The sequence below is a fragment of the Oncorhynchus mykiss genome, chromosome 25 (assembly GCF_013265735.2).
Source record: "Oncorhynchus mykiss isolate Arlee chromosome 25, USDA_OmykA_1.1, whole genome shotgun sequence".
In the NCBI taxonomy this organism is placed as follows: domain Eukaryota; kingdom Metazoa; phylum Chordata; class Actinopteri; order Salmoniformes; family Salmonidae; genus Oncorhynchus; species Oncorhynchus mykiss.
This window is the reverse complement of record NC_048589.1, coordinates 44,613,725-44,638,440: the sequence shown is the minus strand read 5'-3', so window position 1 is coordinate 44,638,440 and position 24,716 is coordinate 44,613,725. Positions and strand designations below refer to the sequence as shown.

Sequence of the window (24,716 nt, the reverse complement as noted above, 5' to 3'; positions counted from 1 at the left end):
TCTCTCTCTGTGTCTCTGTCTCTCTCCCTCTCTGTCTCTCTCTCTCTCTCTGTCTCTCTCTCTCTCTCTCTCTCTCTCTCTCTCATAACTGTTCCCTGAACCTTGACAGAGAATTGAAGCGTTGGCTTTCTCTGCTGCGTTACACAACCTCTTTATAAACTTACCCTCCAACACGCCCCAGCGCCATAAAGATAAACTCATCTGAAATTGCGAAACAACAACTGGAACATCGGCCTCCACCACCTCCATGTTTCCTAACACATCACCGTGAGCAGATATATATATACACATGATCTGTGTGCTGCTCTTTTTTCAGTCTGATCATATCTGATCATTTAACAGCTACGTTTCCTAGCAAATCACCATATACTCACCATGAGCATACTGTACACGGGCTCGATCTATATGCTACACTTTCTGCTACACTTTCTATGCTACATTTTGTATGCTACACTTTCTATGCTACACTTTCTATGCTACACATTCTATGCTACATTTTGTATGCTACACATTCTATGCTACACATTCGTATGCTACACATTCGTATGCTACACATTCGTATGCTACACATTCTATGCTACACATTCTATGCTACACATTCTATGCTACATTTTGTATGCTACACATTCTATGCTACATTTTGTATGCTACACATTCTATGCTACATTTTGTATGCTACACATTCTATGCTACATTTTGTATGCTACACATTCTATGCTACACATTCTATGCTACATTTTGTATGCTACACATTCTATGCTACATTTTGTATGCTACATTTTGTATGCTACACATTCTATGCTACATTTTGTATGCTACACATTCTATGCTACATTTTGTATGCTACACATTCTATGCTACACATTCTATGCTACACATTCTATGCTACACATTCTATGCTACACATTCTATGCTACACATTGTAGTCAGGCACAATTTTTAATTTTTTATTTCACTTATCAAAGAAGATTTGGGATTAGAGATGAGATACAGGACCAGTTGATCAGATGTGGATGTTGTTCCATTGGATTTGGAGAACAACAACAATCATGGTTGAACCCTGTTCTATCCACTCCCCAGTATCTTCCTGGGTATTTAATAAAAACATTTATTGAACCTTTATTTAACAAGGCAAGTCAGTTTCAAAAACAAACTCTTATTTACAATGGCGGCCTACCCCGGTCAAACCCGGACAACATCTCCCTGGGTAACCCTAGGTCTCATCTCATCTCCCTGGGTAACCCTAGGTCTCATCTCATCTCCCTGGGTAACCCTAGGTCTCATCTCCTCTCCCTGGGTAACCCTAGGTCTCATCTCATCTCCCTGGGTAACCCTAGGTCTCATATCATCTCCCTGGGTAACCCTAGGTGTCATCTCATCTCCCTGGGTAACCCTAGTAACCCTGGGACTAATCTCAAATTGTACCCTATTTCCATTATAGTGCACTACTTTTGACCAGGGCCCGTAGTGCTTGGTCGTAAAGTAGTGCACTATATAGGGTATACAGTAGGGCGCCATTGGGGATACAGCTCTGGAGTATTTACTATAGTGGTGAAAGCTTTATCTACTCTGACTCTCCAGAGAAGAATGTCACAGAAATGACGTCAGATTGATGTCAGACTGACCCCTGCGGTCGGACTCTCTCAAGGAGTGCTGTTGCTATGCTCCAAGTGAAACTCCATCAACAGAATACCATCCCAAGGTTATTGCTATTGTAGTGTTTGTTTAAGACACAGTACTTTTATGGAACCGAGACCGAGCCACGTAAAACTGAGCACCCGCCGCTGATTAAAATGTCTACGTGGCTACGTTATCAAAATTACATCATGGGGTTCCAACAGAGAATCTCTTAATGATTCTAGAACTGCTGCGCAAATGCCTTAGCACAGCAGCGAGAGCTAATCTATGGTTAGCCAGTAATGCATACCTTAGCCAGTCAGGAGACAGAGACCTGTGGGTCAAACTCTGAGTTTAGTTAATAAGTAAGGCCGGGTAAGGATTCACACTTAAAATGGACTCTTAAGGTTTCTTTCAAACGGAAAGATGGCTTCCTTCCGATACTGTTATCGACACAAGACAATACTCATCCACTGCAGAGTTGGTCTATAGGTATTTTATAAATGGTGCATCTCAGTCACCATGAGAACACTGCTGAAATAGGGAGGGAGAGAAACAGTATCATTCAGTACCACCATCTTGCTGCTCTGAAGGAAAATCCTCCATTGTAGAGAAACGGAACACTTTTACCCAATAACTTTGTCAAGGAACTGGGTTATATATGAACTAATATGTTAAATAATTATTATATATATATATTCAATCTTTATTATATATTAAGTTTAACCAAAGCATATTCTTAAAGATTGTATCACATTAAAGCATATATCCTCCAACTCTGGTTTTGGATCATATTGATTCACTTTGAGATAGCAGGCCTCAAATGGTTTTGGATCATATTGATTCACTTTGAGATAGCAGGCCTCAAATGGTTTTGGATCATATTGATTAACTTTGAGATAGCAGGCCTCAAATGGTTTTGGATCATATTGATTCACTTTTTTGAGATGGCAGGCCTCAAATGGTTTTGGATCATATTGATTAACTTTGAGATAGCAGGCCTCAAATGGTTTTGGATCATATTGATTCACTTTTTTGAGATGGCAGGCCTCAAATGGTTTTGGATCATATTGATTCACTTTTTTGAGATGGCAGGCCTCATGTAACGTCTTTCTTCCGCTGAAGGAGAGGAGGACCAAAATGCAGCGTGGTTTAGTGTTCAACATCTTTTTTAATAAGAGAAACTAAACATGAACACAATTACAACAAACGTGTCAAAACCCAAAACAGTCCTATCTGTTGCAGAGAACACAAAGACAGAAGACAACCACCCACAAAATACCCAAAGAACATGGCTGCCTAAATATGGTTCCCAATCAGAGACAACGATAAACACCTGCCTCTAATTGAGAACCAATCTAGGCAACCACAGACATACATAAACACCTAGACGAGAAAACACCCCATAAACCTACAAAAAACCCTAGACCAGGCCAAAAAAATACATCCCCCATGTCACACCCTGACCTAACCAAAATAGTAAAGAAAACAAAGATAACTAAGGCCAGGGCGTGACACCTCAAATGTAACTCACAGCTATTATATTAGGACCAAATAACACTGTAAGAAATAATCAGGGCAACTTCAGTGATTGTCATCGTAAATTAATTAGTGTAAGGCTATATCATCACTTTTAGACAACAACGGACAATTAATAGAAAACAAGAGGTTATTCTGGTATATTGGACATTGAAATAACATGATCATTCATTTGACCTGCCTTGTGTTACAGGCTAGTTTGGTTTAGGCTCCGTTACATTTATTCAGATAGAAATTAACCGATTACCGTTACGTGTAATACATGACATTTTACAAAGTCGGACAAATAAAATGTTTATTTTTTTAAACTCACCGTTTTAGGCATCTTTGTTCTGGATGGTGTATCAGGTTTAGCGACGGAACTCGGGCTCCAAAGTACCGGAAAGAGATCGTAGTAGTTTTTTTTTACTTGTCTGGGGAACTCTCAGTCCGTGATAAAGAACGCTACTCCTTCTCTGCAAGGGGACACTCTCTGAAACGGTTGTTCGCCTGTCCTCTGAACTTGGCTGTGAAGATTACTTATACTGACGTGGTAGGCTACTCATGTCTGACTCATAATCAGATACATAAAAATGCCAGAGCAGAGGAGAGCCTAACCTTGTTCGATGACGCCGAAGACCTACCTGAGACAGAGTGTGGTTAAAAGCTCCACCCTACAGAACAGAACGTGCTGCTGACTACTACTGTAGTGCCATCCCGACGCACCGTGGCCGTTGGGTCCTTTCAGTTACAGCCTTGAAGTTATGACTAGTGTCTATGGGGACCTTTGGTCGTTCAGACGACAGCTACAACCTTGAAGTTATGACTAGTGTCTATGGGGACCTTTGGTCGTTCAGACGACAGCTACAGCCTTGAAGTTATGACTAGTGATACATTTATATTTTTCGAGGGTCAGAAAAAAATACTACCCTAGACTTTTTAAAATAAAAACTATACCACTGCCCTCAAAATGTACATGCGACAAACAGAGCCTTCGGAAAGTATTCAGACCCCTTGACTTTTTCCACATTTTGTTACTTTACAGGTTTATAATAAAAAATAATAAAACACATCCTCATCAATCTACACACAATACCCCATAATGAAAAAAGCAAAGAGATTTTTAGTCAATTTTGCAAATGGTTTACAAATAAACTACTAAAAACATCACATTTACATAAGTATTCAAACCCTTTACTCTGTACAGTCGTGGCCAAAAGTTTTGAGAATGACACAAATATAAATTTTCACAAAGTCTGCTGCCTCAGTTTGTATGATTACAATTTGCATATACTCCAGAATGTTATGAAGAGTGATCAGATGAATTGCAAAGTCCCTCTTCGCCATGCAAATTAACTGAATCCCCCCCAAAAACATTTCCACTGCATTTCAGCCTTGCCACAAAAGGACCAGCTGACATCATGTCAGTGATTCTCTCGTTAACACAGGTGTGAGTGTTGACGAGGACAATGCTGGAGATCACTCTGTCATGCTGATTGAGTTTGAATAACAGACTGGAAGCTTCAAAAGGAGGGTGGTGCTTGGAATCATTGTTCTTCCTCTGTCAACCATGGTTACCTGCAAGGAAACACGTGCCGTCATCATTGCTTTGCACAAAAAGGGCTTCACAGGCAAGGATATTGCTGCCAGTAAGATTGCACCTAAAACAACCATTTATCGGATCATCAAGAAAAGAGAGTCAACACTGCAAATATTGACTCTTTGCATCAACTTCATGTAATTGTCAATAAAAGCCTTTGACACTTATGAAATGCTTGTAATTATACTTCAGTATTCCAAAGAAACATCTGACAAAAATATCTAAACACACTGAAGCAGCAAACTTTGTGGAAATTAATATTTGTGTCATTCTCAAAAATTCACAGTGCAGGGTGGGAAAAGTATGTGAACACTTGGATTCAATAACTGGTTGACCCTCCTTTGGCAGCAATAACCGCCACCAAACGTTTTCTGTAGTTGCGGATCAGACCTACACAACAGTTAAGAGGAATTTTGGACCATTCCTCTTCACAAAACTGTTTCAGTTCAGCAATATTCTTGGAATGTCTGGTGTGAACTGCTCTCTTGAGGTCATGCCACAGCATCTCAAATCGGGTTGAGGTCAGGACTCTGACTGGGCCACTCCAGAAGGCGTATTTTCTTCTGTTGAAGCCATTCTGTTGTTGATTTACTTCTGTGTTTTGGGTTGTTATCCTGTTGCATCACCCAACTTCTGTTGAGCTTCAATTGGGAGAACAGATAGCCTAACATTCTCCTGCAAAATGTCTTGATAAACTTGGGAATTCATTTTTTCGTCGATGATAGCAAGCTGTCCAGGCCCTGAGGCAGCAAAGCAGCTTCAAACCATGATGCTCCCTCCACCATACTTTACAGTTGGGATGAGGTTTTGATGGTGTGTTGTGCCTTTTTTCTCCACACATGGGGTTGTGTGTTCCTTTCAAACAACTCGACTGTAGTTTCATCTGTCCACAGAATATTTAGCCAGTAGCGCTGTGGAACATCCAGGGGCTCTTTTGTAAACTTTAGATGTGCAGCAATGTTTTTTTTTGGACAGCAGTGGCTTCTTCCGTGGTGTCCTCCCATGAACACCATTCTTGTTTAGTGTTTTACGTATCGTAGACTCGTCAACAGAGATGTTAGCATGTTCCAGAGATTTCTGTAAGTCTTTAGCTGACACTCTAGGATTCTTCTTAACCTCATTGAGCATTCTGCTCTGTGCTCTTGCAGACATCTTTGCAAGATGGCCACTCCTAGGGAGAGTAGCAACAGTGCTGAACTTTCCGTCCCTGGAGGGGGTGCGTCACCTGAGTGGGTTGAGTCACTGATGTGGTCATCCTGTCTGGGTTGGCGCCCCCCCCCCCCCCTTGGGTTGTGCCGTGGCGGAGGTCTTTGTGGGCTATACTCAGCCTTGTCTCAGGATGGTAAGTTGGTGGTTGAAGATATCCCTCTAGTGGTGTGGGGGCTGTGCTTTGGCAAAGTGGGTGGGGTTATATCCTTCCTGTTTGGCCCTGTCCGGGGGTGTCCTCGGATGGGGCCACAGTGTCTCCTGACCCCTCCTGTCTCAGCCTCCAGTATTTATGCTGCAGTAGTTAATGTGTCGGGGGGCTAGGGTCAGTTTGTTATATCTGGAGTACTTCTCCTGTCCTATTCGGTGTCCTGTGTGAATCTAAGTGTGCGTTCTCTAATTCTCTCTTTCTCTCTCTTGGAGGACCTGAGCCCTAGGACCATGCCCCAGGATTACCTGACATGATGACTCCTTGCTGTCACCAGTCCACCTGGCCGTGCTGCTGCTCCAGTTTCTTTCAACTGTTCTGCCTTATTATTATTCGACCATGCTGGTCATTTATGAACATTTGAACATCTTGGCCATGTTCTGTTATAATCTCCACCTGGCACAGCCAGAAGAGGACTGGCCATCCCACATATGCTCTCTCTAATTCTCTCTTTCTTTCTCTCTCTCGGAGGACCTGAGCCCTAGGACCATGCCCCAGGAATACCTGACATGATGACTCCTTGCTGTCCCCAGTCCACCTGACTGTGCTGCTGCTCCAGTTTCAACTGTTCTGCCTTATTATTATTCGACCATGCTGGTCATTTATGAACATTTGAACATCTTGACCATGTTCTGTTATAATCTCCACCCGGCACAGCCAGAAGAGGACTGGCCACCCCACATAGCCTGGTTCCTCTCTAGGTTTCTTCCTAGGTTTTGGCCTTTCTAGGGAGTTTTTCCTAGCCACCGTGCTTCTACACCTGCATTGCTTGCTGTTTGGGGTTTTAGGCTGGGTTTCTGTACAGCACTTTGAGATATCAGCTGATGTACGAAGGGCTATATAAAATAAATTTGATTTGATTTGAACTTTCTCCAGTTATAGACAATTTGTCTTACCCTGGATTGATGAACATCAAGGCTTTTAGACATACTTGTGTAACCCTTTCCAGCTTTATGCAAGTCAACAATTTTTAATCTTAGGTCTTCTGAGATCTTTTTTGTTCCAGGCATGGTTCACATCAGGCGATGCTTCTTGTGAATAGCAAACTCAATTTTTGTGAGTGTTTTCTATCGGGCAGGGCAGCTCTAACCAACATCTCCAATCTTGTCTCATTGATTGGACTCCAGGTTAGCTGACTCCAATTAGCATTTGGAGAAGTCATTAGCCTAGGGGTTCACATACTTTACCAAACCTACACTGCGAATGTTTAAAAGGTGTATTTTTCTTTAAAATATGTATTTTGAATACAATAATTTGTGTTGTTAGTTTAAGCACACTATGTATGTCTATTGTTGTGACTTAGTTTAAGATCAGATTAAATTTGATGACCAATTTCTGCAGAAATCCATGTAATTCCAAAGGGTTCACATACCTTTTCTCGCCACTGTATATAAATAAGGTATTTTTGTTTTAAATGTTTAATACATTTGCTCAAATTTAAAAAACTGTTTTTGCTTCGTCATTATGGGGTATTGTGATGTCATTATGGGGTTTTGTGATGTCATTATGGGGTATTGTGATGTCATTATGGGGTTTTGTGATGTCATTATGGGGTATTGTGTGTAGATTGCTAAAGGAAAATTGTATATTTAATCTATTTTAGTATAAGGCTGTAACATCACAAAATGTGGAAAAAGTCAAGGGGTCTGAAGAACTTCCAAAGGCACTGTATTCTACTACGTAGAAGATGTCTGCATTACCTGTCCTATCCAGGAGGATATTACCTGTCCTATCCAGGTTGAAATTACCTGTCCTATCCAGGAGGAAATTACCTGTCCTATCCGGGAGGAAACTACCTGTCCTATCCGGGAGGAAATTACCTGTCCTATCCTGGAGGAAACCACTTGTCCTATCCAGGTGGAAATGCATTGTCGGAACTAGAAGCACAAGCATTTCGCTACACTCGCAAGAACATCTGCTAAACATTTGTATGTGACTAATTAAATTTGATTTGAAAATAAGCCAACAAACCTTTCGCTCCTACTATTTTAATAATAATAAATGTTTTAAACTAATTTAATTAATGGTATAGGGCCTGTGCAGCTTCATAGCTCATTATAACCAATTACAATGATTTAAATGATCAACGAAAACATTCAGTTCTTAAAATGTAAATACATTTTACAAAGTGTATTTGACTAACAACATTGTAACAAACATTCCATGTTTTCATTGACGTCAACATAAAATTATATCTTAAAATATCATCTATTTTAAAAGATATAAATATGGTCTCCAAATAAGGTAAAGGAAAATAGAGCTGAAACACACGGCTGCCTAACCCTTGGTAAGGCCACCCTTCTTACGGGCTTCATCACAGGACATCCAGACATGCAGTCCTAACAAATGGATCTGACTGGGAATTCATAAATAATCATTTTTTCAAATCATGAGCAAATTGAGGATCACACAGTATTGAATCTTCATGGTCTCCACAGTTTATTTGTTGGCGTACCAAAATATAATCAGAGAAGAAAAAAAAGAAAGAAAAAAAAAGTACCCACAAAAAAAAAACCTCCTTTGGATTAGAACTCGTCTCTGATGTTAAAATGAGGTTGGTCTTCAGGCTTGAAGTCCTCATTGGGGCTTCCATCCTGGTTGAGGATGCGTATGGCAGTGTAGCCTACAATAGGGTACTTTGTCTTGTACGTGCCCTCAAATACACTCTCTAGGGATTGGAGCTGCTCTTCAGTAAGGCCCGTCTGAAAGAGAGAGGGAGGGAGAAAAGGACAAGAGACACCCATTTCATTACTAAGAGAATAGTAAGGGGGGGAAAAAAAGAGGGTTTTCTATGGGTTCTTTGTGGAACCTTTTCTGAAGAACCCTTTATGGTTCTGCAAAAAAGGGTTCGATGGGAGTTAAACATCTACACAGGTTCTTTGCAGACCAGAGCAGGGGCATCATCCCCCCCCTCAAGGATTTTTATTTTTTACTGCATTTCTACACAATTGGAGAAAAAAAAATGAAATTTTGGAGAACAGCAAAAACAAGCAACATTGACTCTAGCCATTATCACCTTGATGCTGTAGTTTCATTCACCTCAGTCAACAAGGGGACTTAACATTCTACAAACAGGTCATATAAGAATTAGCTGCCTGCTACGCACAAGCTCAACACGGGGCTTAAAACTCGAGTTTAGTTTCATGTCAACAGTTAGCTAGCTATGCCATCTACTACAGCCATCTTTACCTTGTCCAGCCCTCTAGCCATCAATTTAACTGTCCCCTTGATGACGCTGCACCCCTTGATGACGCTGCACCCCTTGATGACGCTGCACCCCTTCCCCTTGATGACGCTGCAACCCTTCCCCTTGATGACGCTGCACCCCTTCCCCTTGATGACGCTGCACCCCTTCCCCTTGATGAAGCTGCACCCCTTCCCCTTGATGAAGCTGCACCCCTTCCCCTTGATGACGCTGCACCCCTTCCCCTTGATGAAGCTGCACCCCTTCCCCTTGATGAAGCTGCACCCCTTCCCCTTGATGAAGCTGCACCCCTTCCCCTTGATGAAGCTGCACCCCTTCCCCTTGATGAAGCTGCACCCCTTCCCCTTGATGAAGCTGCACCCCTTCCCCTTGATGAAGCTGCACCCCTTCCCCTTGATGAAGCTGCACCCCTTCCCCTTGATGACGCTGCACCCCTTCCCCTTGGTGACGCTGCACCCCTTCCCCTTTGTGACGCTGCACCCCTTCCCCTTGGTGATTCTGCACCCCTTCCCCTTGGTGACGATGCACCCCTTCCCCTTCATAACGCTGCACCCCTTGATGACGCTGCACCCCTTGGTGACGCTGCACCCGTTCCCCTTCATGACGCTGCACCCCTTCCCCTTCATGACGCTGCACCCATTCCCCTTCGTGACGCTGCACCCCTTCCCCTTCGTGACGCTGCACCCCTTCCCCTTCGTGACGCTGCACCTCTTCCCCTTAGTGACGCTGCACCCCTTCCCCTTTGTGACGCTGCACCCCTTCCCCTTGGTGACGCTGCACCCCTTCCCCTTCATGACGCTGCACCCCTGCCCCTTCATGACGCTGCACCCCTTGATGACGCTGCACCCCTTGGTGACGCTGCACCCCTTCCCCTTCATGACGCTGCACCCCTTCCCCTTGGTGACGCTGCACCCCTTCCCCTGTATGAGGCTGCACCCCTTGATGACGCTGCACCCCTTCCCCTTCGTGACGCTGCACCCCTTCCCCTTCGTGACGCTGCACCCTTCCCCTTGATGACGCTGCACCCCTTCCCCTTGATGACGCTGCACCCCTTCCCCTTGATGACGCTGCACCCCTTCCCCTTTGTGACGCTGCACCCCTTCCCCTTTGTGACGCTGCACCCCTTCCCCTTTGTGACGCTGCACCCCTTCCCCTTCGTGACGCTGCACCCCTTCCCCTTCGTGACGCTGCACCTCTTCCCCTTCGTGTCGCTGCACCCCTTCCCCTTTGTGACGCTGCACCCCTTCCCCTTGATGACGCTGCACCCCTTCCCCTTCATGACGCTGCACCCATTCCCCTTCGTGACGCTGCACCCCTTCCCCTTCGTGACGCTGCACCCCTTCCCCTTTGTGACGCTGCACCCCTTCCCCTTGGTGACGCTGCACCCCTTCCCCTTCATGACGCTGCACCCCTTGATGACGCTGCACCCCTTGGTGACGCTGCACCCCTTCCCCTTCATGACGCTGCACCCCTTCCCCTTGGTGACGCTGCACCCCTTCCCCTGTATGAGGCTGCACCCCTTGATGACGCTGCACCCCTTCCCCTTCGTGACGCTGCACCCCTTCCCCTTCGTGACGCTGCACCCCTTCCCCTTGATGACGCTGCACCCCTTCCCCTTGATGAAGCTGCACCCCTTCCCCTTGATGACGCTGCACCCCTTCCCCTTCGTGACGCTGCACCCCTTCCCCTTCGTGACGCTGCACCTCTTCCCCTTCGTGACGCTGCACCCCTTCCCCTTTGTGACGCTGCACCCCTTCCCCTTTGTGACGCTGCACCCCTTCCCCTTTGTGACGCTGCACCCCTTGATGACGCTGCACCCCTTGGTGACGCTGCACCCCTTCCCCTTCATGACGCTGCACCCCTTCCCCTGTATGAGGCTGCACCCCTTGATGACGCTGCACCCCTTCCCCTTGATGACGCTGCACTCCTTCCCCTTGATGACACTGCACCCCTTGATGACGCTGCAGCCCTTCCCCTTGATGACGCTGCACCCCTTCCCCTTGATGACGCTGCACCCCTTCCCCTTTGTGACGCTGCACCCCTTCCCCTTTGTGACGCTGCACCCCTAACCCTTCGTGACGCTGCACCCCTTCCCCTTCGTGACGCTGCACCTCTTCCCCTTCGTGTCGCTGCACCCCTTCCCCTTCGTGTCGCTGCACCCCTTCCCCTTTGTGACGCTGCACCCCTTCCCCTTCGTGACGCTGCACCTCTTCCCCTTAGTGACGCTGCACCCCTTCCCCTTTGTGACGCTGCACCCCTTCCCCTTGGTGACGCTGCACCCCTTCCCCTTGGTGACGCTGCACCCCTTCCCCTTCATGACGCTGCACCCCTTGATGACGCTGCACCCCTTGGTGACGCTGCACCCCTTCCCCTTCATGACGCTGCACCCCTTCCCCTTGGTGACGCTGCACCCCTTCCCCTGTATGAGGCTGCACCCCTTGATGACGCTGCACCCCTTCCCCTTCGTGACGCTGCACCTCTTCCCCTTCGTGACGCTGCACCCCTTCCCCTTCGTGACGCTGCACCCCTTCCCCTTGGTGACGCTGCACCCCTTCCCCTTGATGAAGCTGCACCCCTTCCCCTTGATGACGCTGCACCCCTTCCCCTTCGTGACGCTGCACCCCTTCCCCTTCGTGATGCTGCACCTCTTCCCCTTCGTGACGCTGCACCCCTTCCCCTTTGTGACGCTGCACCCCTTCCCCTTTGTGACGCTGCACCCCTTCCGCTTTGTGACGCTGCACCCCTTGATGACGCTGCACCCCTTGGTGACGCTGCACCCCTTCCCCTTCATGACGCTGCACCCCTTCCCCTGTATGAGGCTGCACCCCTTGATGACGCTGCACCCCTTCCCCTTAATGACGCTGCACCCCTTCCCCTTGATGACGCTGCACTCCTTCCCCTTGATGACACTGCACCCCTTGATGACGCTGCACCCCTTGATGACGCTGCACCCCTTCCCCTTGATGACGCTGCACCCCTTCCCCTTGATGACGCTGCACCCCTTCCCCTTGATGACGCTGCACCCCTTCCCCTTGATGACGCTGCACCCCTTCCCCTTGATGACGCTGCACCCCTTCCCCTTGATGACGCTGCACCCCTTCCCCTTGATGACGCTGCACCCCTTCCCCTTGATGAAGCTGCACCCCTTGATGAAACTGCACCCCTTCCCCTTGATGATGCTGCACCCCTTCTCCTTGATGACGCTGCACCCCTTGATGACGCTGCACCCCTTCACCTTCATGAAGCTGCACCCCTTCCCCTTCATGAAGCTGCACCCCTTCCCCTTCATGAAGCTGCACCCCTTCCCCTTCATGAAGCTGCACCCCTTCATGACGCTGCACCCCTTCCCCTTGATGAAGCTGCACCCCTTCCCCTTGATGACGCTGCACCCCTTGATGACGCTGCACCCATGCAGGGGTGCAGCGTCATCAAGGGGAAGGGGTGCAGCTTCATGATGGGGTGCAGCATCATCAAGGGGAAGGGCTGCAGCGTCATCAAGGGGAAGGGCTGCAGCGTCATCAAGGGGAAGGCTGCACCCCTTAATGACGCTGCACCCCTTCCCCTTCATGAAGCTGCACCCCTTCCCCTTCATGAAGCTGCACCCCTTCCCCTTCATGAAGCTGCACCCCTTCATGACGCTGCACCCCTTCATGACGCTGCACCCCTTCCCCTTGATGACGCTGCACCCCTTCCCCTTGATGACGCTGCACCCCTTCCCCTTAATGACGCTGCACCCCTTCCCCTTGGTGACGCTGCACCCCTTCCCCTGTATGAGGCTGCACCCCTTGATGACGCTGCACCCCTTCCCCTTCGTGACGCTGCACCTCTTCCCCTTCGTGACGCTGCACCCCTTCCCCTTCGTGACGCTGCACCCCTTCCCCTTGGTGACGCTGCACCCCTTCCCCTTGATGAAGCTGCACCCCTTCCCCTTGATGACGCTGCACCCCTTCCCCTTCGTGACGCTGCACCCCTTCCCCTTTGTGGCGCTGCACCCCTTCCGCTTTGTGACGCTGCACCCCTTGATGACGCTGCACCCCTTGGTGACGCTGCACCCCTTCCCCTTCATGACGCTGCACCCCTTCCCCTGTATGAGGCTGCACCCCTTGATGACGCTGCACCCCTTCCCCTTGATGACGCTGCACCCCTTCCCCTTGATGACGCTGCACTCCTTCCCCTTGATGACACTGCACCCCTTGATGACGCTGCACCCCTTCCCCTTGATGACGCTGCAGCCCTTCCCCTTGATAACGCTGCACCCCTTCCCCTTGATGACGCTGCACCCCTTCCCCTTGATGACGCTGCACCCCTTCCCCTTGATGACGCTGCACCCCTTCCCCTTGATGACGCTGCACCCCTTCCCCTTGATGAAGCTGCACCCCTTGATGAAACTGCACCCCTTCCCCTTGATGATGCTGCACCCCTTCTCCTTGATGACGCTGCACCCCTTGATGACGCTGCACCCCTTCACCTTCATGAAGCTGCACCCCTTCCCCTTCATGAAGCTGCACCCCTTCCCCTTCATGAAGCTGCACCCCTTCCCCTTCATGAAGCTGCACCCCTTCATGACGCTGCACCCCTTCCCCTTGATGAAGCTGCACCCCTTCCCCTTGATGACGCTGCACCCCTTGATGACGCTGCACCCATGCAGGGGTGCAGCGTCATCAAGGGGAAGGGCTGCAGCGTCATCAAGGGGAAGGCTGCACCCCTTAATGACGCTGCACCCCTTCCCCTTCATGAAGCTGCACCCCTTCCCCTTCATGAAGCTGCACCCCTTCCCCTTCATGAAGCTGCACCCCTTCATGACGCTGCACCCCTTCATGACGCTGCACCCCTTCCCCTTGATGACGCTGCACCCCTTCCCCTTGATGACGCTGCACCCCTTCCCCTTCGTGACGCTGCACCCCTTCCCCTTCGTGACGCTGCACCTCTTCCTCTTCGTGACGCTGCACCCCTTCCCCTTTGTGACGCTGCACCCCTTCCCCTTTGTGACGCTGCACCCCTTCCCCTTTGTGACGCTGCACCCCTTCCACTTGGTGACGCTGCACCCCCTTCCCCTTGGTGACGCTGCACCCCTTCCCCTTGGTGACGCTGCACCCCTTCCCCTTGGTGACGCTGCACCCCTTCCCCTTGGTGACGCTGCACCCCTTCCCCTTGGTGACGCTGCACCCCTTTCCCTTCATGACGCTGCACCCCTTGATGACGCTGCACCCCTTGATGACGCTGCACCCCTTGATGACGCTGCACCCCTTGATGACGCTGCACCCCTTCCCCTTGATGAAACTGCACCCCTTCCCCTTGATGACGCTGCACCCCTTCATGACGCTGCACCCCTTCCCCTTGATGACACTGCACCCCTTGATGACGCTGCACCCCTTGATGACGCTGCACCCCTTCCCCTTGATGACGCTGCAGCCCTTCCCCTTGATGACGTTGCACCCCTTCCCCTTGATGACGCTGCACCCCTTCCCCTTGATGACGCTGCACCCCTTCCTCTTGATGACGCTGCACCCCTTCCCCTTGATGAAGCTGCACCCCTTCCCCTTGATGACGCTGCACCCCTTCATGACGCTTCACCCCTTCCCCTTGATGACACTGCACCCCTTGATGACGCTGCACCCCTTGATGACGCTGCACCCTTTGATGGCGCTGCACCCCTTCCCCTTGATGACGCTGCACCCCTTCCCCTTGATGACGCTGCAGCCCTTCCCCTTGATGACGTTGCACCCCTTCCCCTTGATGAAGCTGCACCCCTTCCCCTTCATGAAGCTGCACCCCTTCCCCTTGATGACGCTGCACCCCTTCATGACGCTTCACCCCTTCCCCTTGATGACACTGCACCCCTTGATGACGCTGCACCCCTTCCCCTTGATGACGCTGCAGCCCTTCCCCTCGATGACGCTGCAGCCCTTCCCCTTGATGAAGCTGCACCCCTTCATGACGCTTCACCCCTTCCCCTTGATGACACTGCACCCCTTGATGACGCTGCACCCCTTCCCCTTGATGACGCTGCAGCCCTTCCCCTTGATGACGCTGCAGCCCTTCCCCTTGATGACGCTGCAGCCCTTCCCCTTGATGACGCTGCAGCCCTTCCCCTTGATGAAGCTGCACCCCTTCCCCTTCATGAAGCTGCACCCCTTCCCCTTCATGAAGCTGCACCCCTTCCCCTTCATGAAGCTGCACCCCTTCCCCTTGATGACAATGCACATCTTGATGACACTGCACCCCTTCCCCTTGATGACGCTGCACCCCTTCATGACGCTGCACCCCTTCCCCTTGATGAAGCTGCACCCCTTCCCCTTGATGACACTGCACCCCTTGGTGACGCTGCACCCCTTCCCCTTGATGACGCTGCACCCCTTGATGACACTGCACCCCTTCCCTTTGATGACACTGCACCCCTTCCCTTTGATGACACTGCACCCCTTGATGACGCTGCACCCCTTGATGACGCTGCACCCCTTGATGACGCTGCACCCCTTGATGACGCTGCACCCCTTCCCCTTCATGACGCTGCAACCCTTCCCCTTGATGACGCTGCACCCCTTCCCCTTCATGACGCTGCACCCCTTCCCCTTGACGCTGCACCCCTTCCTCTTGATGACGCTGCACCCCTTCCCCGTGGTGACGCTGCACCCCTTGATGAAGCTGCACCCCTTCCCCTTCATGACGCTGCACCCCTTCCCCTTCATGACGCTGCACCCCTTCCCCTTGATGACACTGCACCCCTTGGTGACGCTGCACCCCTTCCCCTTGACGCTGCACCCCTTCCCCTTGATGACGCTGCACCCCTTCCCCTTCATGACGCTGCACCCCTTCCCCTTCATGACGCTGCACCCCTTCCCCTTCATGCCGCTGCACCCCTTCCCCTTGATGACGCTGCACCCCTTCCCCTTGATGACGCTGCACCCCTTCCTCTTGATGACGCTGCACCCCTTCCCCTTGATGAAGCTGCACCCCTTCCCCTTGATGACGCTGCACCCCTTCATGACGCTTCACCCCTTCCCCTTGATGACACTGCACCCCTTGATGACGCTGCACCCCTTGATGACGCTGCACCCTTTGATGGCGCTGCACCCCTTCCCCTTGATGACGCTGCAGCCCTTCCCCTTGATGACGTTGCACCCCTTCCCCTTGATGAAGCTGCACCCCTTCCCCTTCATGAAGCTGCACCCCTTCCCCTTGATGACGCTGCACCCCTTCATGACGCTTCACCCCTTCCCCTTGATGAAGCTGCACCCCTTCATGACGCTTCACCCCTTCCCCTTGATGACACTGCACCCCTTGATGACGCTGCACCCCTTCCCCTTGATGACGCTGCAGCCCTTCCCCTTGATGACGCTGCAGCCCTTCCCCTTGATGAAGCTGCACCCCTTCCCCTTCATGAAGCTGCACCCCTTCCCCTTCATGAAGCTGCACCCCTTCCCCTTCATGAAGCTGCACCCCTTCCCCTTGATGACAATGCACATCTTGATGACACTGCACCCCTTCCCCTTGATGACGCTGCACCCCTTCATGACGCTGCACCCCTTCCCCTTGATGAAGCTGCACCCCTTCCCCTTGATGACACTGCACCCCTTGGTGACGCTGCACCCCTTCCCCTTGATGACGCTGCACCCCTTGATGACACTGCACCCCTTCCCTTTGATGACACTGCACCCCTTCCCTTTGATGACACTGCACCCCTTGATGACGCTGCACCCCTTGATGACGCTGCACCCCTTGATGACGCTGCACCCCTTGATGACGCTGCACCCCTTCCCCTTCATGACGCTGCAACCCTTCCCCTTGATGACGCTGCACCCCTTCCCCTTCATGACGCTGCACCCCTTCCCCTTGACGCTGCACCCCTTCCTCTTGATGACGCTGCACCCCTTCCCCGTGGTGACGCTGCACCCCTTGATGAAGCTGCACCCCTTCCCCTTCATGACGCTGCACCCCTTCCCCTTCATGACGCTGCACCCCTTCCCCTTGATGAAGCTGCACCCCTTCCCCTTGATGACACTGCACCCCTTGGTGACGCTGCACCCCTTCCCCTTGACGCTGCACCCCTTCCCCTTGATGACGCTGCACCCCTTCCCCTTCATGACGCTGCACCCCTTCCCCTTCATGACGCTGCACCCCTTCCCCTTCATGCCGCTGCACCCCTTCCCCTTCATGACGCTGCACCCCTTCCCCTTGATGACGCTGCACCCCTTCCCCTTCATGACGCTGCACCCCTTCCCCTTCATGACGCTGCACCCCTTCCCCTTCATGACGCTGCACCCCTTCCCCTTGATGACGCTGCACCCCTTCCCCTCGATGACGCTACAGCCTTTCCCCTTGATGAAGCTGCACCCCTTCATGACGCTTCACCCCTTCCCCTTGATGACACTGCACCCCTTGATGACGCTGCACCCCTTCCCCTTGATGACGCTGCAGCCCTTCCCCTTGATGACGCTGCAGCCCTTCCCCTTGATGAAGCTGCACCCCTTCCCCTTCATGAAGCTGCACCCCTTCCCCTTCATGAAGCTGCACCCCTTCCCCTTCATGAAGCTGCACCCCTTCCCCTTGATGACAATGCACATCTTGATGACACTGCACCCCTTCCCCTTGATGACGCTGCACCCCTTCATGACGCTGCACCCCTTCCCCTTGATGAAGCTGCACCCCTTCCCCTTGATGACACTGCACCCCTTGGTGACGCTGCACCCCTTCCCCTTGATGACGCTGCACCCCTTGATGACACTGCACCCCTTCCCTTTGATGACACTGCACCCCTTCCCTTTGATGACACTGCACCCCTTGATGACGCTGCACCCCTTGATGACGCTGCACCCCTTGATGACGCTGCACCCCTTGATGACGCTGCACCCCTTCCCCTTCATGACGCTGCAACCCTTCCCCTTGATGACGCTGCACCCCTTCCCCTTCATGACGCTGCACCCCTTCCCCTTGACGCTGCACCCCTTCCTCTTGATGACGCTGCACCCCTTCCCCGTGGTGACGCTGCACCCCTTGATGAAGCTGCACCCCTTCCCCTTCATGACGCTGCACCCCTTCCCCTTCATGACGCTGCACCCCTTCCCCTTGATGAAGCTGCACCCCTTCCCCTTGATGACACTGCACCCCTTGGTGACGCTGCACCCCTTCCCCTTGACGCTGCACCCCTTCCCCTTGATGACGCTGCACCCCTTCCCCTTCATGACGCTGCACCCCTTCCCCTTCATGACGCTGCACCCCTTCCCCTTCATGACGCTGCACCCCTTCCCCTTCATGCCGCTGCACCCCTTCCCCTTCATGACGCTGCACCCCTTCCCCTTGATGACGCTGCACCCCTTCCCCTTCATGACGCTGCACCCCTTCCCCTTCATGACGCTGCACCCCTTCCCCTTCATGACGCTGCACCCCTTCCCCTTGATGACGCTGCACCCCTTCCCCTCGATGACGCTGCAGCCCTTCCCCTTGATGAAGCTGCACCCCTTCATGACGCTTCACCCCTTCCCCTTGATGACACTGCACCCCTTGATGACGCTGCACCCCTTCCCCTTGATGACGCTGCAGCCCTTCCCCTTGATGACGCTGCAGCCCTTCCCCTTGATGAAGCTGCACCCCTTCCCCTTCATGAAGCTGCACCCCTTCCCCTTCATGAAGCTGCACCCCTTCCCCTTCATGAAGCTGCACCCCTTCCCCTTGATGACAATGCACATCTTGATGACACTGCACCCCTTCCCCTTGATGACGCTGCACCCCTTCATGACGCTGCACCCCTTCCCCTTGATGAAGCTGCACCCCTTCCCCTTGATGACACTGCACCCCTTGGTGACGCTGCACCCCTTCCCCTTGATGACGCTGCACCCCTTGATGACACTGCACCCCTTCCCCTTGATGACACTGCACCCCTTGATGACGCTGCACCCCTTGATGACGCTGCACCCCTTGATGACGCTGCACCCCTTGATGACGCTGCACCCCTTCCCCTTCATGACGCTGCAACCCTTCCCCTTGATGACGCTGCACCCCTTCCCCTTCATGACGCTGCACCCCTTCCCCTTGACGCTGCACCCCTTCCTCTTGATGACGCTGCACCCCTTCCCCGTGGTGACGCTGCACCCCTTGATGAAGCTGCACCCCTTCCCCTTCATGACGCTGCACCCCTTCCCCTTCATGACGCTGCACCCCTTCCCCTTGATGAAGCTGCACCCCTTCCCCTTGATGACACTGCACCCCTTGGTGACGCTGCACCCCTTCCCCTTGACGCTGCACCCCTTCCCCTTGATGACGCTGCACCCCTTCCCCTTCATGACGCTGCACCCCTTCCCCTTCATGACGCTGCACCCCTTCCCCTTCATGACGCTGCACCCCTTCCCCTTCATGACGTGCACCCCTTCCCCTTCATGACGCTGCACCCCTTCCCCTTCATGACGCTGCACCCCTTCCCCTTGATGACGCTGCAGCCCTTCCCCTTGATGACGTTGCACCCCTTCCCCTTGATGAAGCTGCACCCCTTCCCCTTCATGAAGCTGCACCCCTTCCCCTTGATGACGCTGCACCCCTTCATGATGCTTCACCCCTTCCCCTTGATGACACTGCACCCCTTGATGACGCTGCACCCCTTCCCCTTGATGACGCTGCAGCCCTTCCCCTTGATGAAGCTGCACCCCTTCCCCTTCATGAAGCTGCACCCCTTCCCCTTCATGAAGCTGCACCCCTTCCCCTTCATGAAGCTGCACCCCTTCCCCTTCATGACAATGCACCCCTTGATGACACTGCACCCCTTCCCCTTGATGACGCTGCACCCCTTCATGACGCTGCACCCCTTCCCCTTGATGAAGCTGCACCCCTTCCCCTTGATGACACTGCACCCCTTGGTGACGCTGCACCCCTTCCCCTTGATGACGCTGCACCCCTTGATGACACTGCACCCCTTCCCCTTGATGACACTGCACCCCTTGATGACGCTGCACCCCTTGATGACGCTGCACCCCTTGATGACGCTGCACCCCTTGATGACGCTGCACCCCTTGATGACGCTGCACCCCTTCCCCTTCATGACGCTGCACCCCTTCCCCTTGATGACGCTGCACCCCTTCCCCTTGATGACGCTGCACCCCTTCCCCTTGATGACGCTGCACCCCTTCCCCTTCATGACGCTGCACCCCTTCCCCTTGATGACGCTGCACCCCTTCCCCGTGGTGACGCTGCACCCCTTGATGAAGCTGCACCCCTTCCCCTTCATGACGCTGCACCCCTTCCCCTTCATGACGCTGCACCCCTTCCCCTTGATGAAGCTGCACCCCTTCCCCTTGATGACACTGCACCCCTTGGTGACGCTGCACCCCTTCCCCTTGACGCTGCACCCCTTCCCCTTGATGACGCTGCACCCCTTCCCCTTCATGACGCTGCACCCCTTCCCCTTCATGACGATGCAACCCCTTCCCCTTCATGACGCTGCAACCCCTTCCCCTTCATGACGCTGCACCCCTTCCCCTTCATGACGCTGCACCCCTTCCCCTTCATGACGCTGCACCCCTTCCCCTTGATGACGCTGCAGCCCTTCCCCTTGATGACGCTGCACCCCTTCCCCGTGGTGACGCTGCACCCCTTGATGAAGCTGCACCCCTTCCCCTTCATGACGCTGCACCCCTTCCCCTTCATGACGCTGCACCCCTTCCCCTTCATGACGCTGCACCCCTTCCCCTTCATGACGCTGCACCCCCTTCCCCAGCCCAACCGTTTGTTTTGTTTTCCTTCACTCACAGTGTCAGAAGTCAGATCAGCTGGCTCAAGGGACATTTTGGCCACAGCCCTGGTGCAGTCCTTTCCAACCAAGGCATTGTATGGTCCATCTTTCCCATAGAACTCTACAAAGATAAACTATATTAGTCCCACTGTAACAATAGCTCCTCAGTACTTACAGCTGTTACATATTTGCAGTTTGTATGGGCCTCACATCAAAAAACCCTTATCCTTTTCCCCTGTTATCTATCTATCTTGTTATTTCCAATGTAATCACCAGGATTGGAGTCAATTCTATTTAAATTCCAGACAATTCAAACTCGAATTCCAATTCTCTTCAATGCTTTTCAAGTAGAAAAATGTGGAATTGGAATTTGGTTTACTTTATGAATTGACTGCAATTGAAATGGCATTGACCCCAACCCTGATAATTACACAGCTTCCTATGCAGATACCAGTGATTGTGAAGGATCATTCATTCAGCATTGACACATAACTTTATCTTGTCTCTCTACTGGCCTGAACTACTATTGATATCATTGGTGACATTATCATCACGCCACACTAGCAGTCTGTGGAGTTTGATACCTTTAAATCGCCCACTGTTCCAGAGATGGGGAGGATCCCAACATTGTGTGTGTGCTATTTACCTTTCCCCTTGGTAACATCAAACACCACTCCTTTTATGGCCATGTAAATGGGATGCCCGTCCTAAAACACAGCAACAGTTACATTATGTTTTTTAAAGATCAATTAGCATTATCAGTGATAAAGAAAACGATGTCATTGTGTTGGCTGACCACACCCTCCCGCGTGATAGTCCATTGCATTTACATATACCAAGACGAGCTATTCATACCTCCATTAGTCTACTGTAGACTAGGACTACTGTAGTGAAGATCACGGTTTAGCTACACCCGTAGCTCTGGTCCAAGGCGTTAGTGCGGTGTTCCTCCACTACTACTACTACTACTACTAGTGAAGGAACGCGACCTAACGCCATCGACCAGAGCTAGCCTACCCATAGACTTACATAATAACAAGTACCTACCTCACTCCCATCGTGCCTTTTTAAATCTTCGTCTGTGAACAGTCGGACCGGTTTTGAGGCTGGTTTGTGTTTTAGTTTATTATCGTCTGCCAAACTCAACACGAGAAGCACAAATGTGATAAAAAGTTGCACTGGTGTTACCATGGTTGTCTGGCTATTTGGACAAGCCTCAACAACATTCAGAAATAACTCCGATGTCCTCTTCTTAGGAGATAATTTGCTTCTTAGTTCCGGTTCTCTCTCTCTCTGTCGCTCTAACTGCCCTAAGAAACCAAGAAATGAGTCCGCGAGCACAAGTAGGCTACTAGAGAAGACAGTTGAATTAAAGTTTGAGGTAAACTTGATCCATGTCCCCAGATAAATATTTGATTTCCCTAACGTTGAATAGATGGGTCATGTGATATCTGATCACGACCCTAAAAATGATATGCTGCCCGCGGCCAAAACAGTGCTGTGCTGTGCATGTGATAGTCGGGACAAATTGGTTTCCTCTTTTAAAACCGTTCTGGGACCAGTTCTGGGACACTTCCACACAATCCAAGAACAGTTACCGAGAAAGAAAAAAGAAAACTGCCCTGTCATCAGCAGTTAAGGGCAATGCCTCCACTCATCTACCAATAGACGGAAATATATATTACCGTTCTCCTGGCAGTAGGATATAATGCGGGCAGCACGGTCGCGGATTATTTTTCCTCAAAATAAGAGTCCCCCTACAAAGACGTACTAAATTTTGGGAATATCGATTTAAAAAAAAATCGAGTTCAGTGATTGTAATATTAGAACGCACAAGGTGCAATTTCGAAATTGGGTAGATGTCCCTCAATGCTGGAAGGGGGGACCCGAACGAAAACGTTTGGGTCCCCCTAATCTAGTGCAGTACAACTATTTTTTCACAGCATTTCATTTTTTATTGATAATTAACTTAAATGTAATAACGTTGTTTATAAGTAAGTAAATTATTGTATTATTTATACCAGCATTTCTTTAGAAAGTTTACACAAATACTGGTATGTTGAAAACTATTGTGTTGCGCTTTCAAACTCAAATCTGGACCTCCAAGCCAGTTCCAATGTGTTCCCCTCTAATCAGGGACTGATTTAGACCTGGGACACCAGGTGGGTGATTCCCCTCCAATCAGGGCCTGATTTAGACCTGTGACACCAGGGGGGTGCAATTAATTATCAGGTAGAACGTAAAACGTAAAACCAGCAGGCTCCAAACTTTCCCCTCATCAGTCTACACCCCATAATGAAAAAGCGAAAACTGTTTTTTAAATTTTAGCAAATGTAATAAACATTTAAAACAGAAAGACCTTATTTACATACAGTGGCAAGAAAATGTATGTGAACCCTTTGGAATTACCTGGATTTCTGCATAAATTGGTCGTCAAATTTGATCTGATCTTCATCTAAGTCACAACAATGGACAAACATCGTGTGTCTAAACAGCTTAGGGCTGTTGTCCTGTTGGAAGGTGAACCTTTGTCCCAGTCTGAAGTCCATAGCTCTCTGGAGCAGGTTTTCATCAAGGATCTCTCTGTACTTTGCTCCGTTCATCTTTGCCTCGATCCTGACTAGTCTCCCAGTTCCTGCTGCTGAAAAACATCCCCACAGCATGATGATACCACCACCATACTTCACCATAGGGATGGTGCCAGGTTTCCTCCAGACTTGACGCTTGACATTCAGGCCAAAGAGTTCAATCTTGGTTTCAGCAGACCAGAGAATCTTGTTTCTCATGGTCTGAGAGTCTTTAGGTACCTTTTGGCAAACTCCAAGCAGGCTGTCATGTGCCTTTTTCTGAGGAGTGGCTTCCGTCTGGCCACTCTACCATAAAGGTCTGATTAGTGGAGTGCTGCAGAGATGGTTGTCCTTCTGGAATGTTCTCCCATCTCCACAGGGGAACTTTGGAGCTCTGTCAGAGTGACCATCAGGTTCTTTATCACCTCCCTGACCAAGGCCCTTCGTCCTCGATTGCTCAGTTTGGCCTGGCAGCCAGCTCTAGGAAGAGTCTTGGTGGTTCCAAACTTCTTCCATTTAAGAATGATGGAGGCCACTGTGTTCTTGGGTACCTTCAATGCTTCAGAAATGTTTTGGTACCCTTCCCGAGATCTGTGCCTCGACACAATCCTGTCTCGGAGCTCTACGTACAATTCCTTTGACTTCATGGCTTGGTTTTTGCTCTGACATGCACTGTCAACTGTGGGACCTTATACAGACAGGTGTGTGCCTTTCCAAATCATCCAATCAATTGAATTTACCTCAGGTGGGATACCAATCAAGTTGTAGAAACATCTCAAGGATGATCAATGGAAACAGGATGCACCTGAGCTCAATTTAGAACCTCATTCCAAAGGGTCTGAATACTTACAGTACCAGTCTAAAGTTTGGACACACCTACTCATTCAAGGGGTTTTCTTTATTTAAAAAAAAAACTATTTTCTACATTGTAGGATAATAGTGAAAACATCAAAACTATGAAATAACACACATGGAATCATATATTTAACATTTTAGATTCTTCAATGTAGCCACCCTTTGCCTTGATGACAGCTTTGCACACATTCTCTCAATCAATGATTTTCCAACAGTCTTGA

General features: G+C 50.7%; 3 protein-coding genes across 3 annotated transcripts in view; all 3 read right to left on the bottom strand.

The window, feature by feature from the left end:
• The window catches only part of ezra (ezrin a), a 34,118-nt gene extending 30,173 nt beyond the window's left edge, over nt 1-3,945 (bottom strand). The window contains exon 1 of the mRNA XM_036963118.1: nt 3,470-3,945. Within this exon, the coding sequence (XP_036819013.1) occupies nt 3,470-3,481 (12 nt within the window). The 5' untranslated portion in view covers nt 3,482-3,945. The remainder of the gene's footprint in view (nt 1-3,469) is intronic.
• Nucleotides 1-24,716, bottom strand: part of LOC110505940 (probable N-acetyltransferase camello) — a 669,337-nt gene that overhangs the window by 264,025 nt on the left and 380,596 nt on the right. The window lies entirely within an intron of this gene.
• On the bottom strand, nt 8,245-22,743 carry nenf (neudesin neurotrophic factor). Its single transcript, XM_036963126.1, has 4 exons — nt 22,121-22,743; nt 21,720-21,780; nt 21,091-21,194; nt 8,245-8,851 (listed from the first exon to the last, which is right to left on the bottom strand). The coding sequence occupies exons 1-4, from the start codon at nt 22,262-22,264 to the stop codon at nt 8,675-8,677; spliced, it is 486 nt and encodes a 161-aa protein (XP_036819021.1). The 5' UTR covers nt 22,265-22,743; the 3' UTR covers nt 8,245-8,674.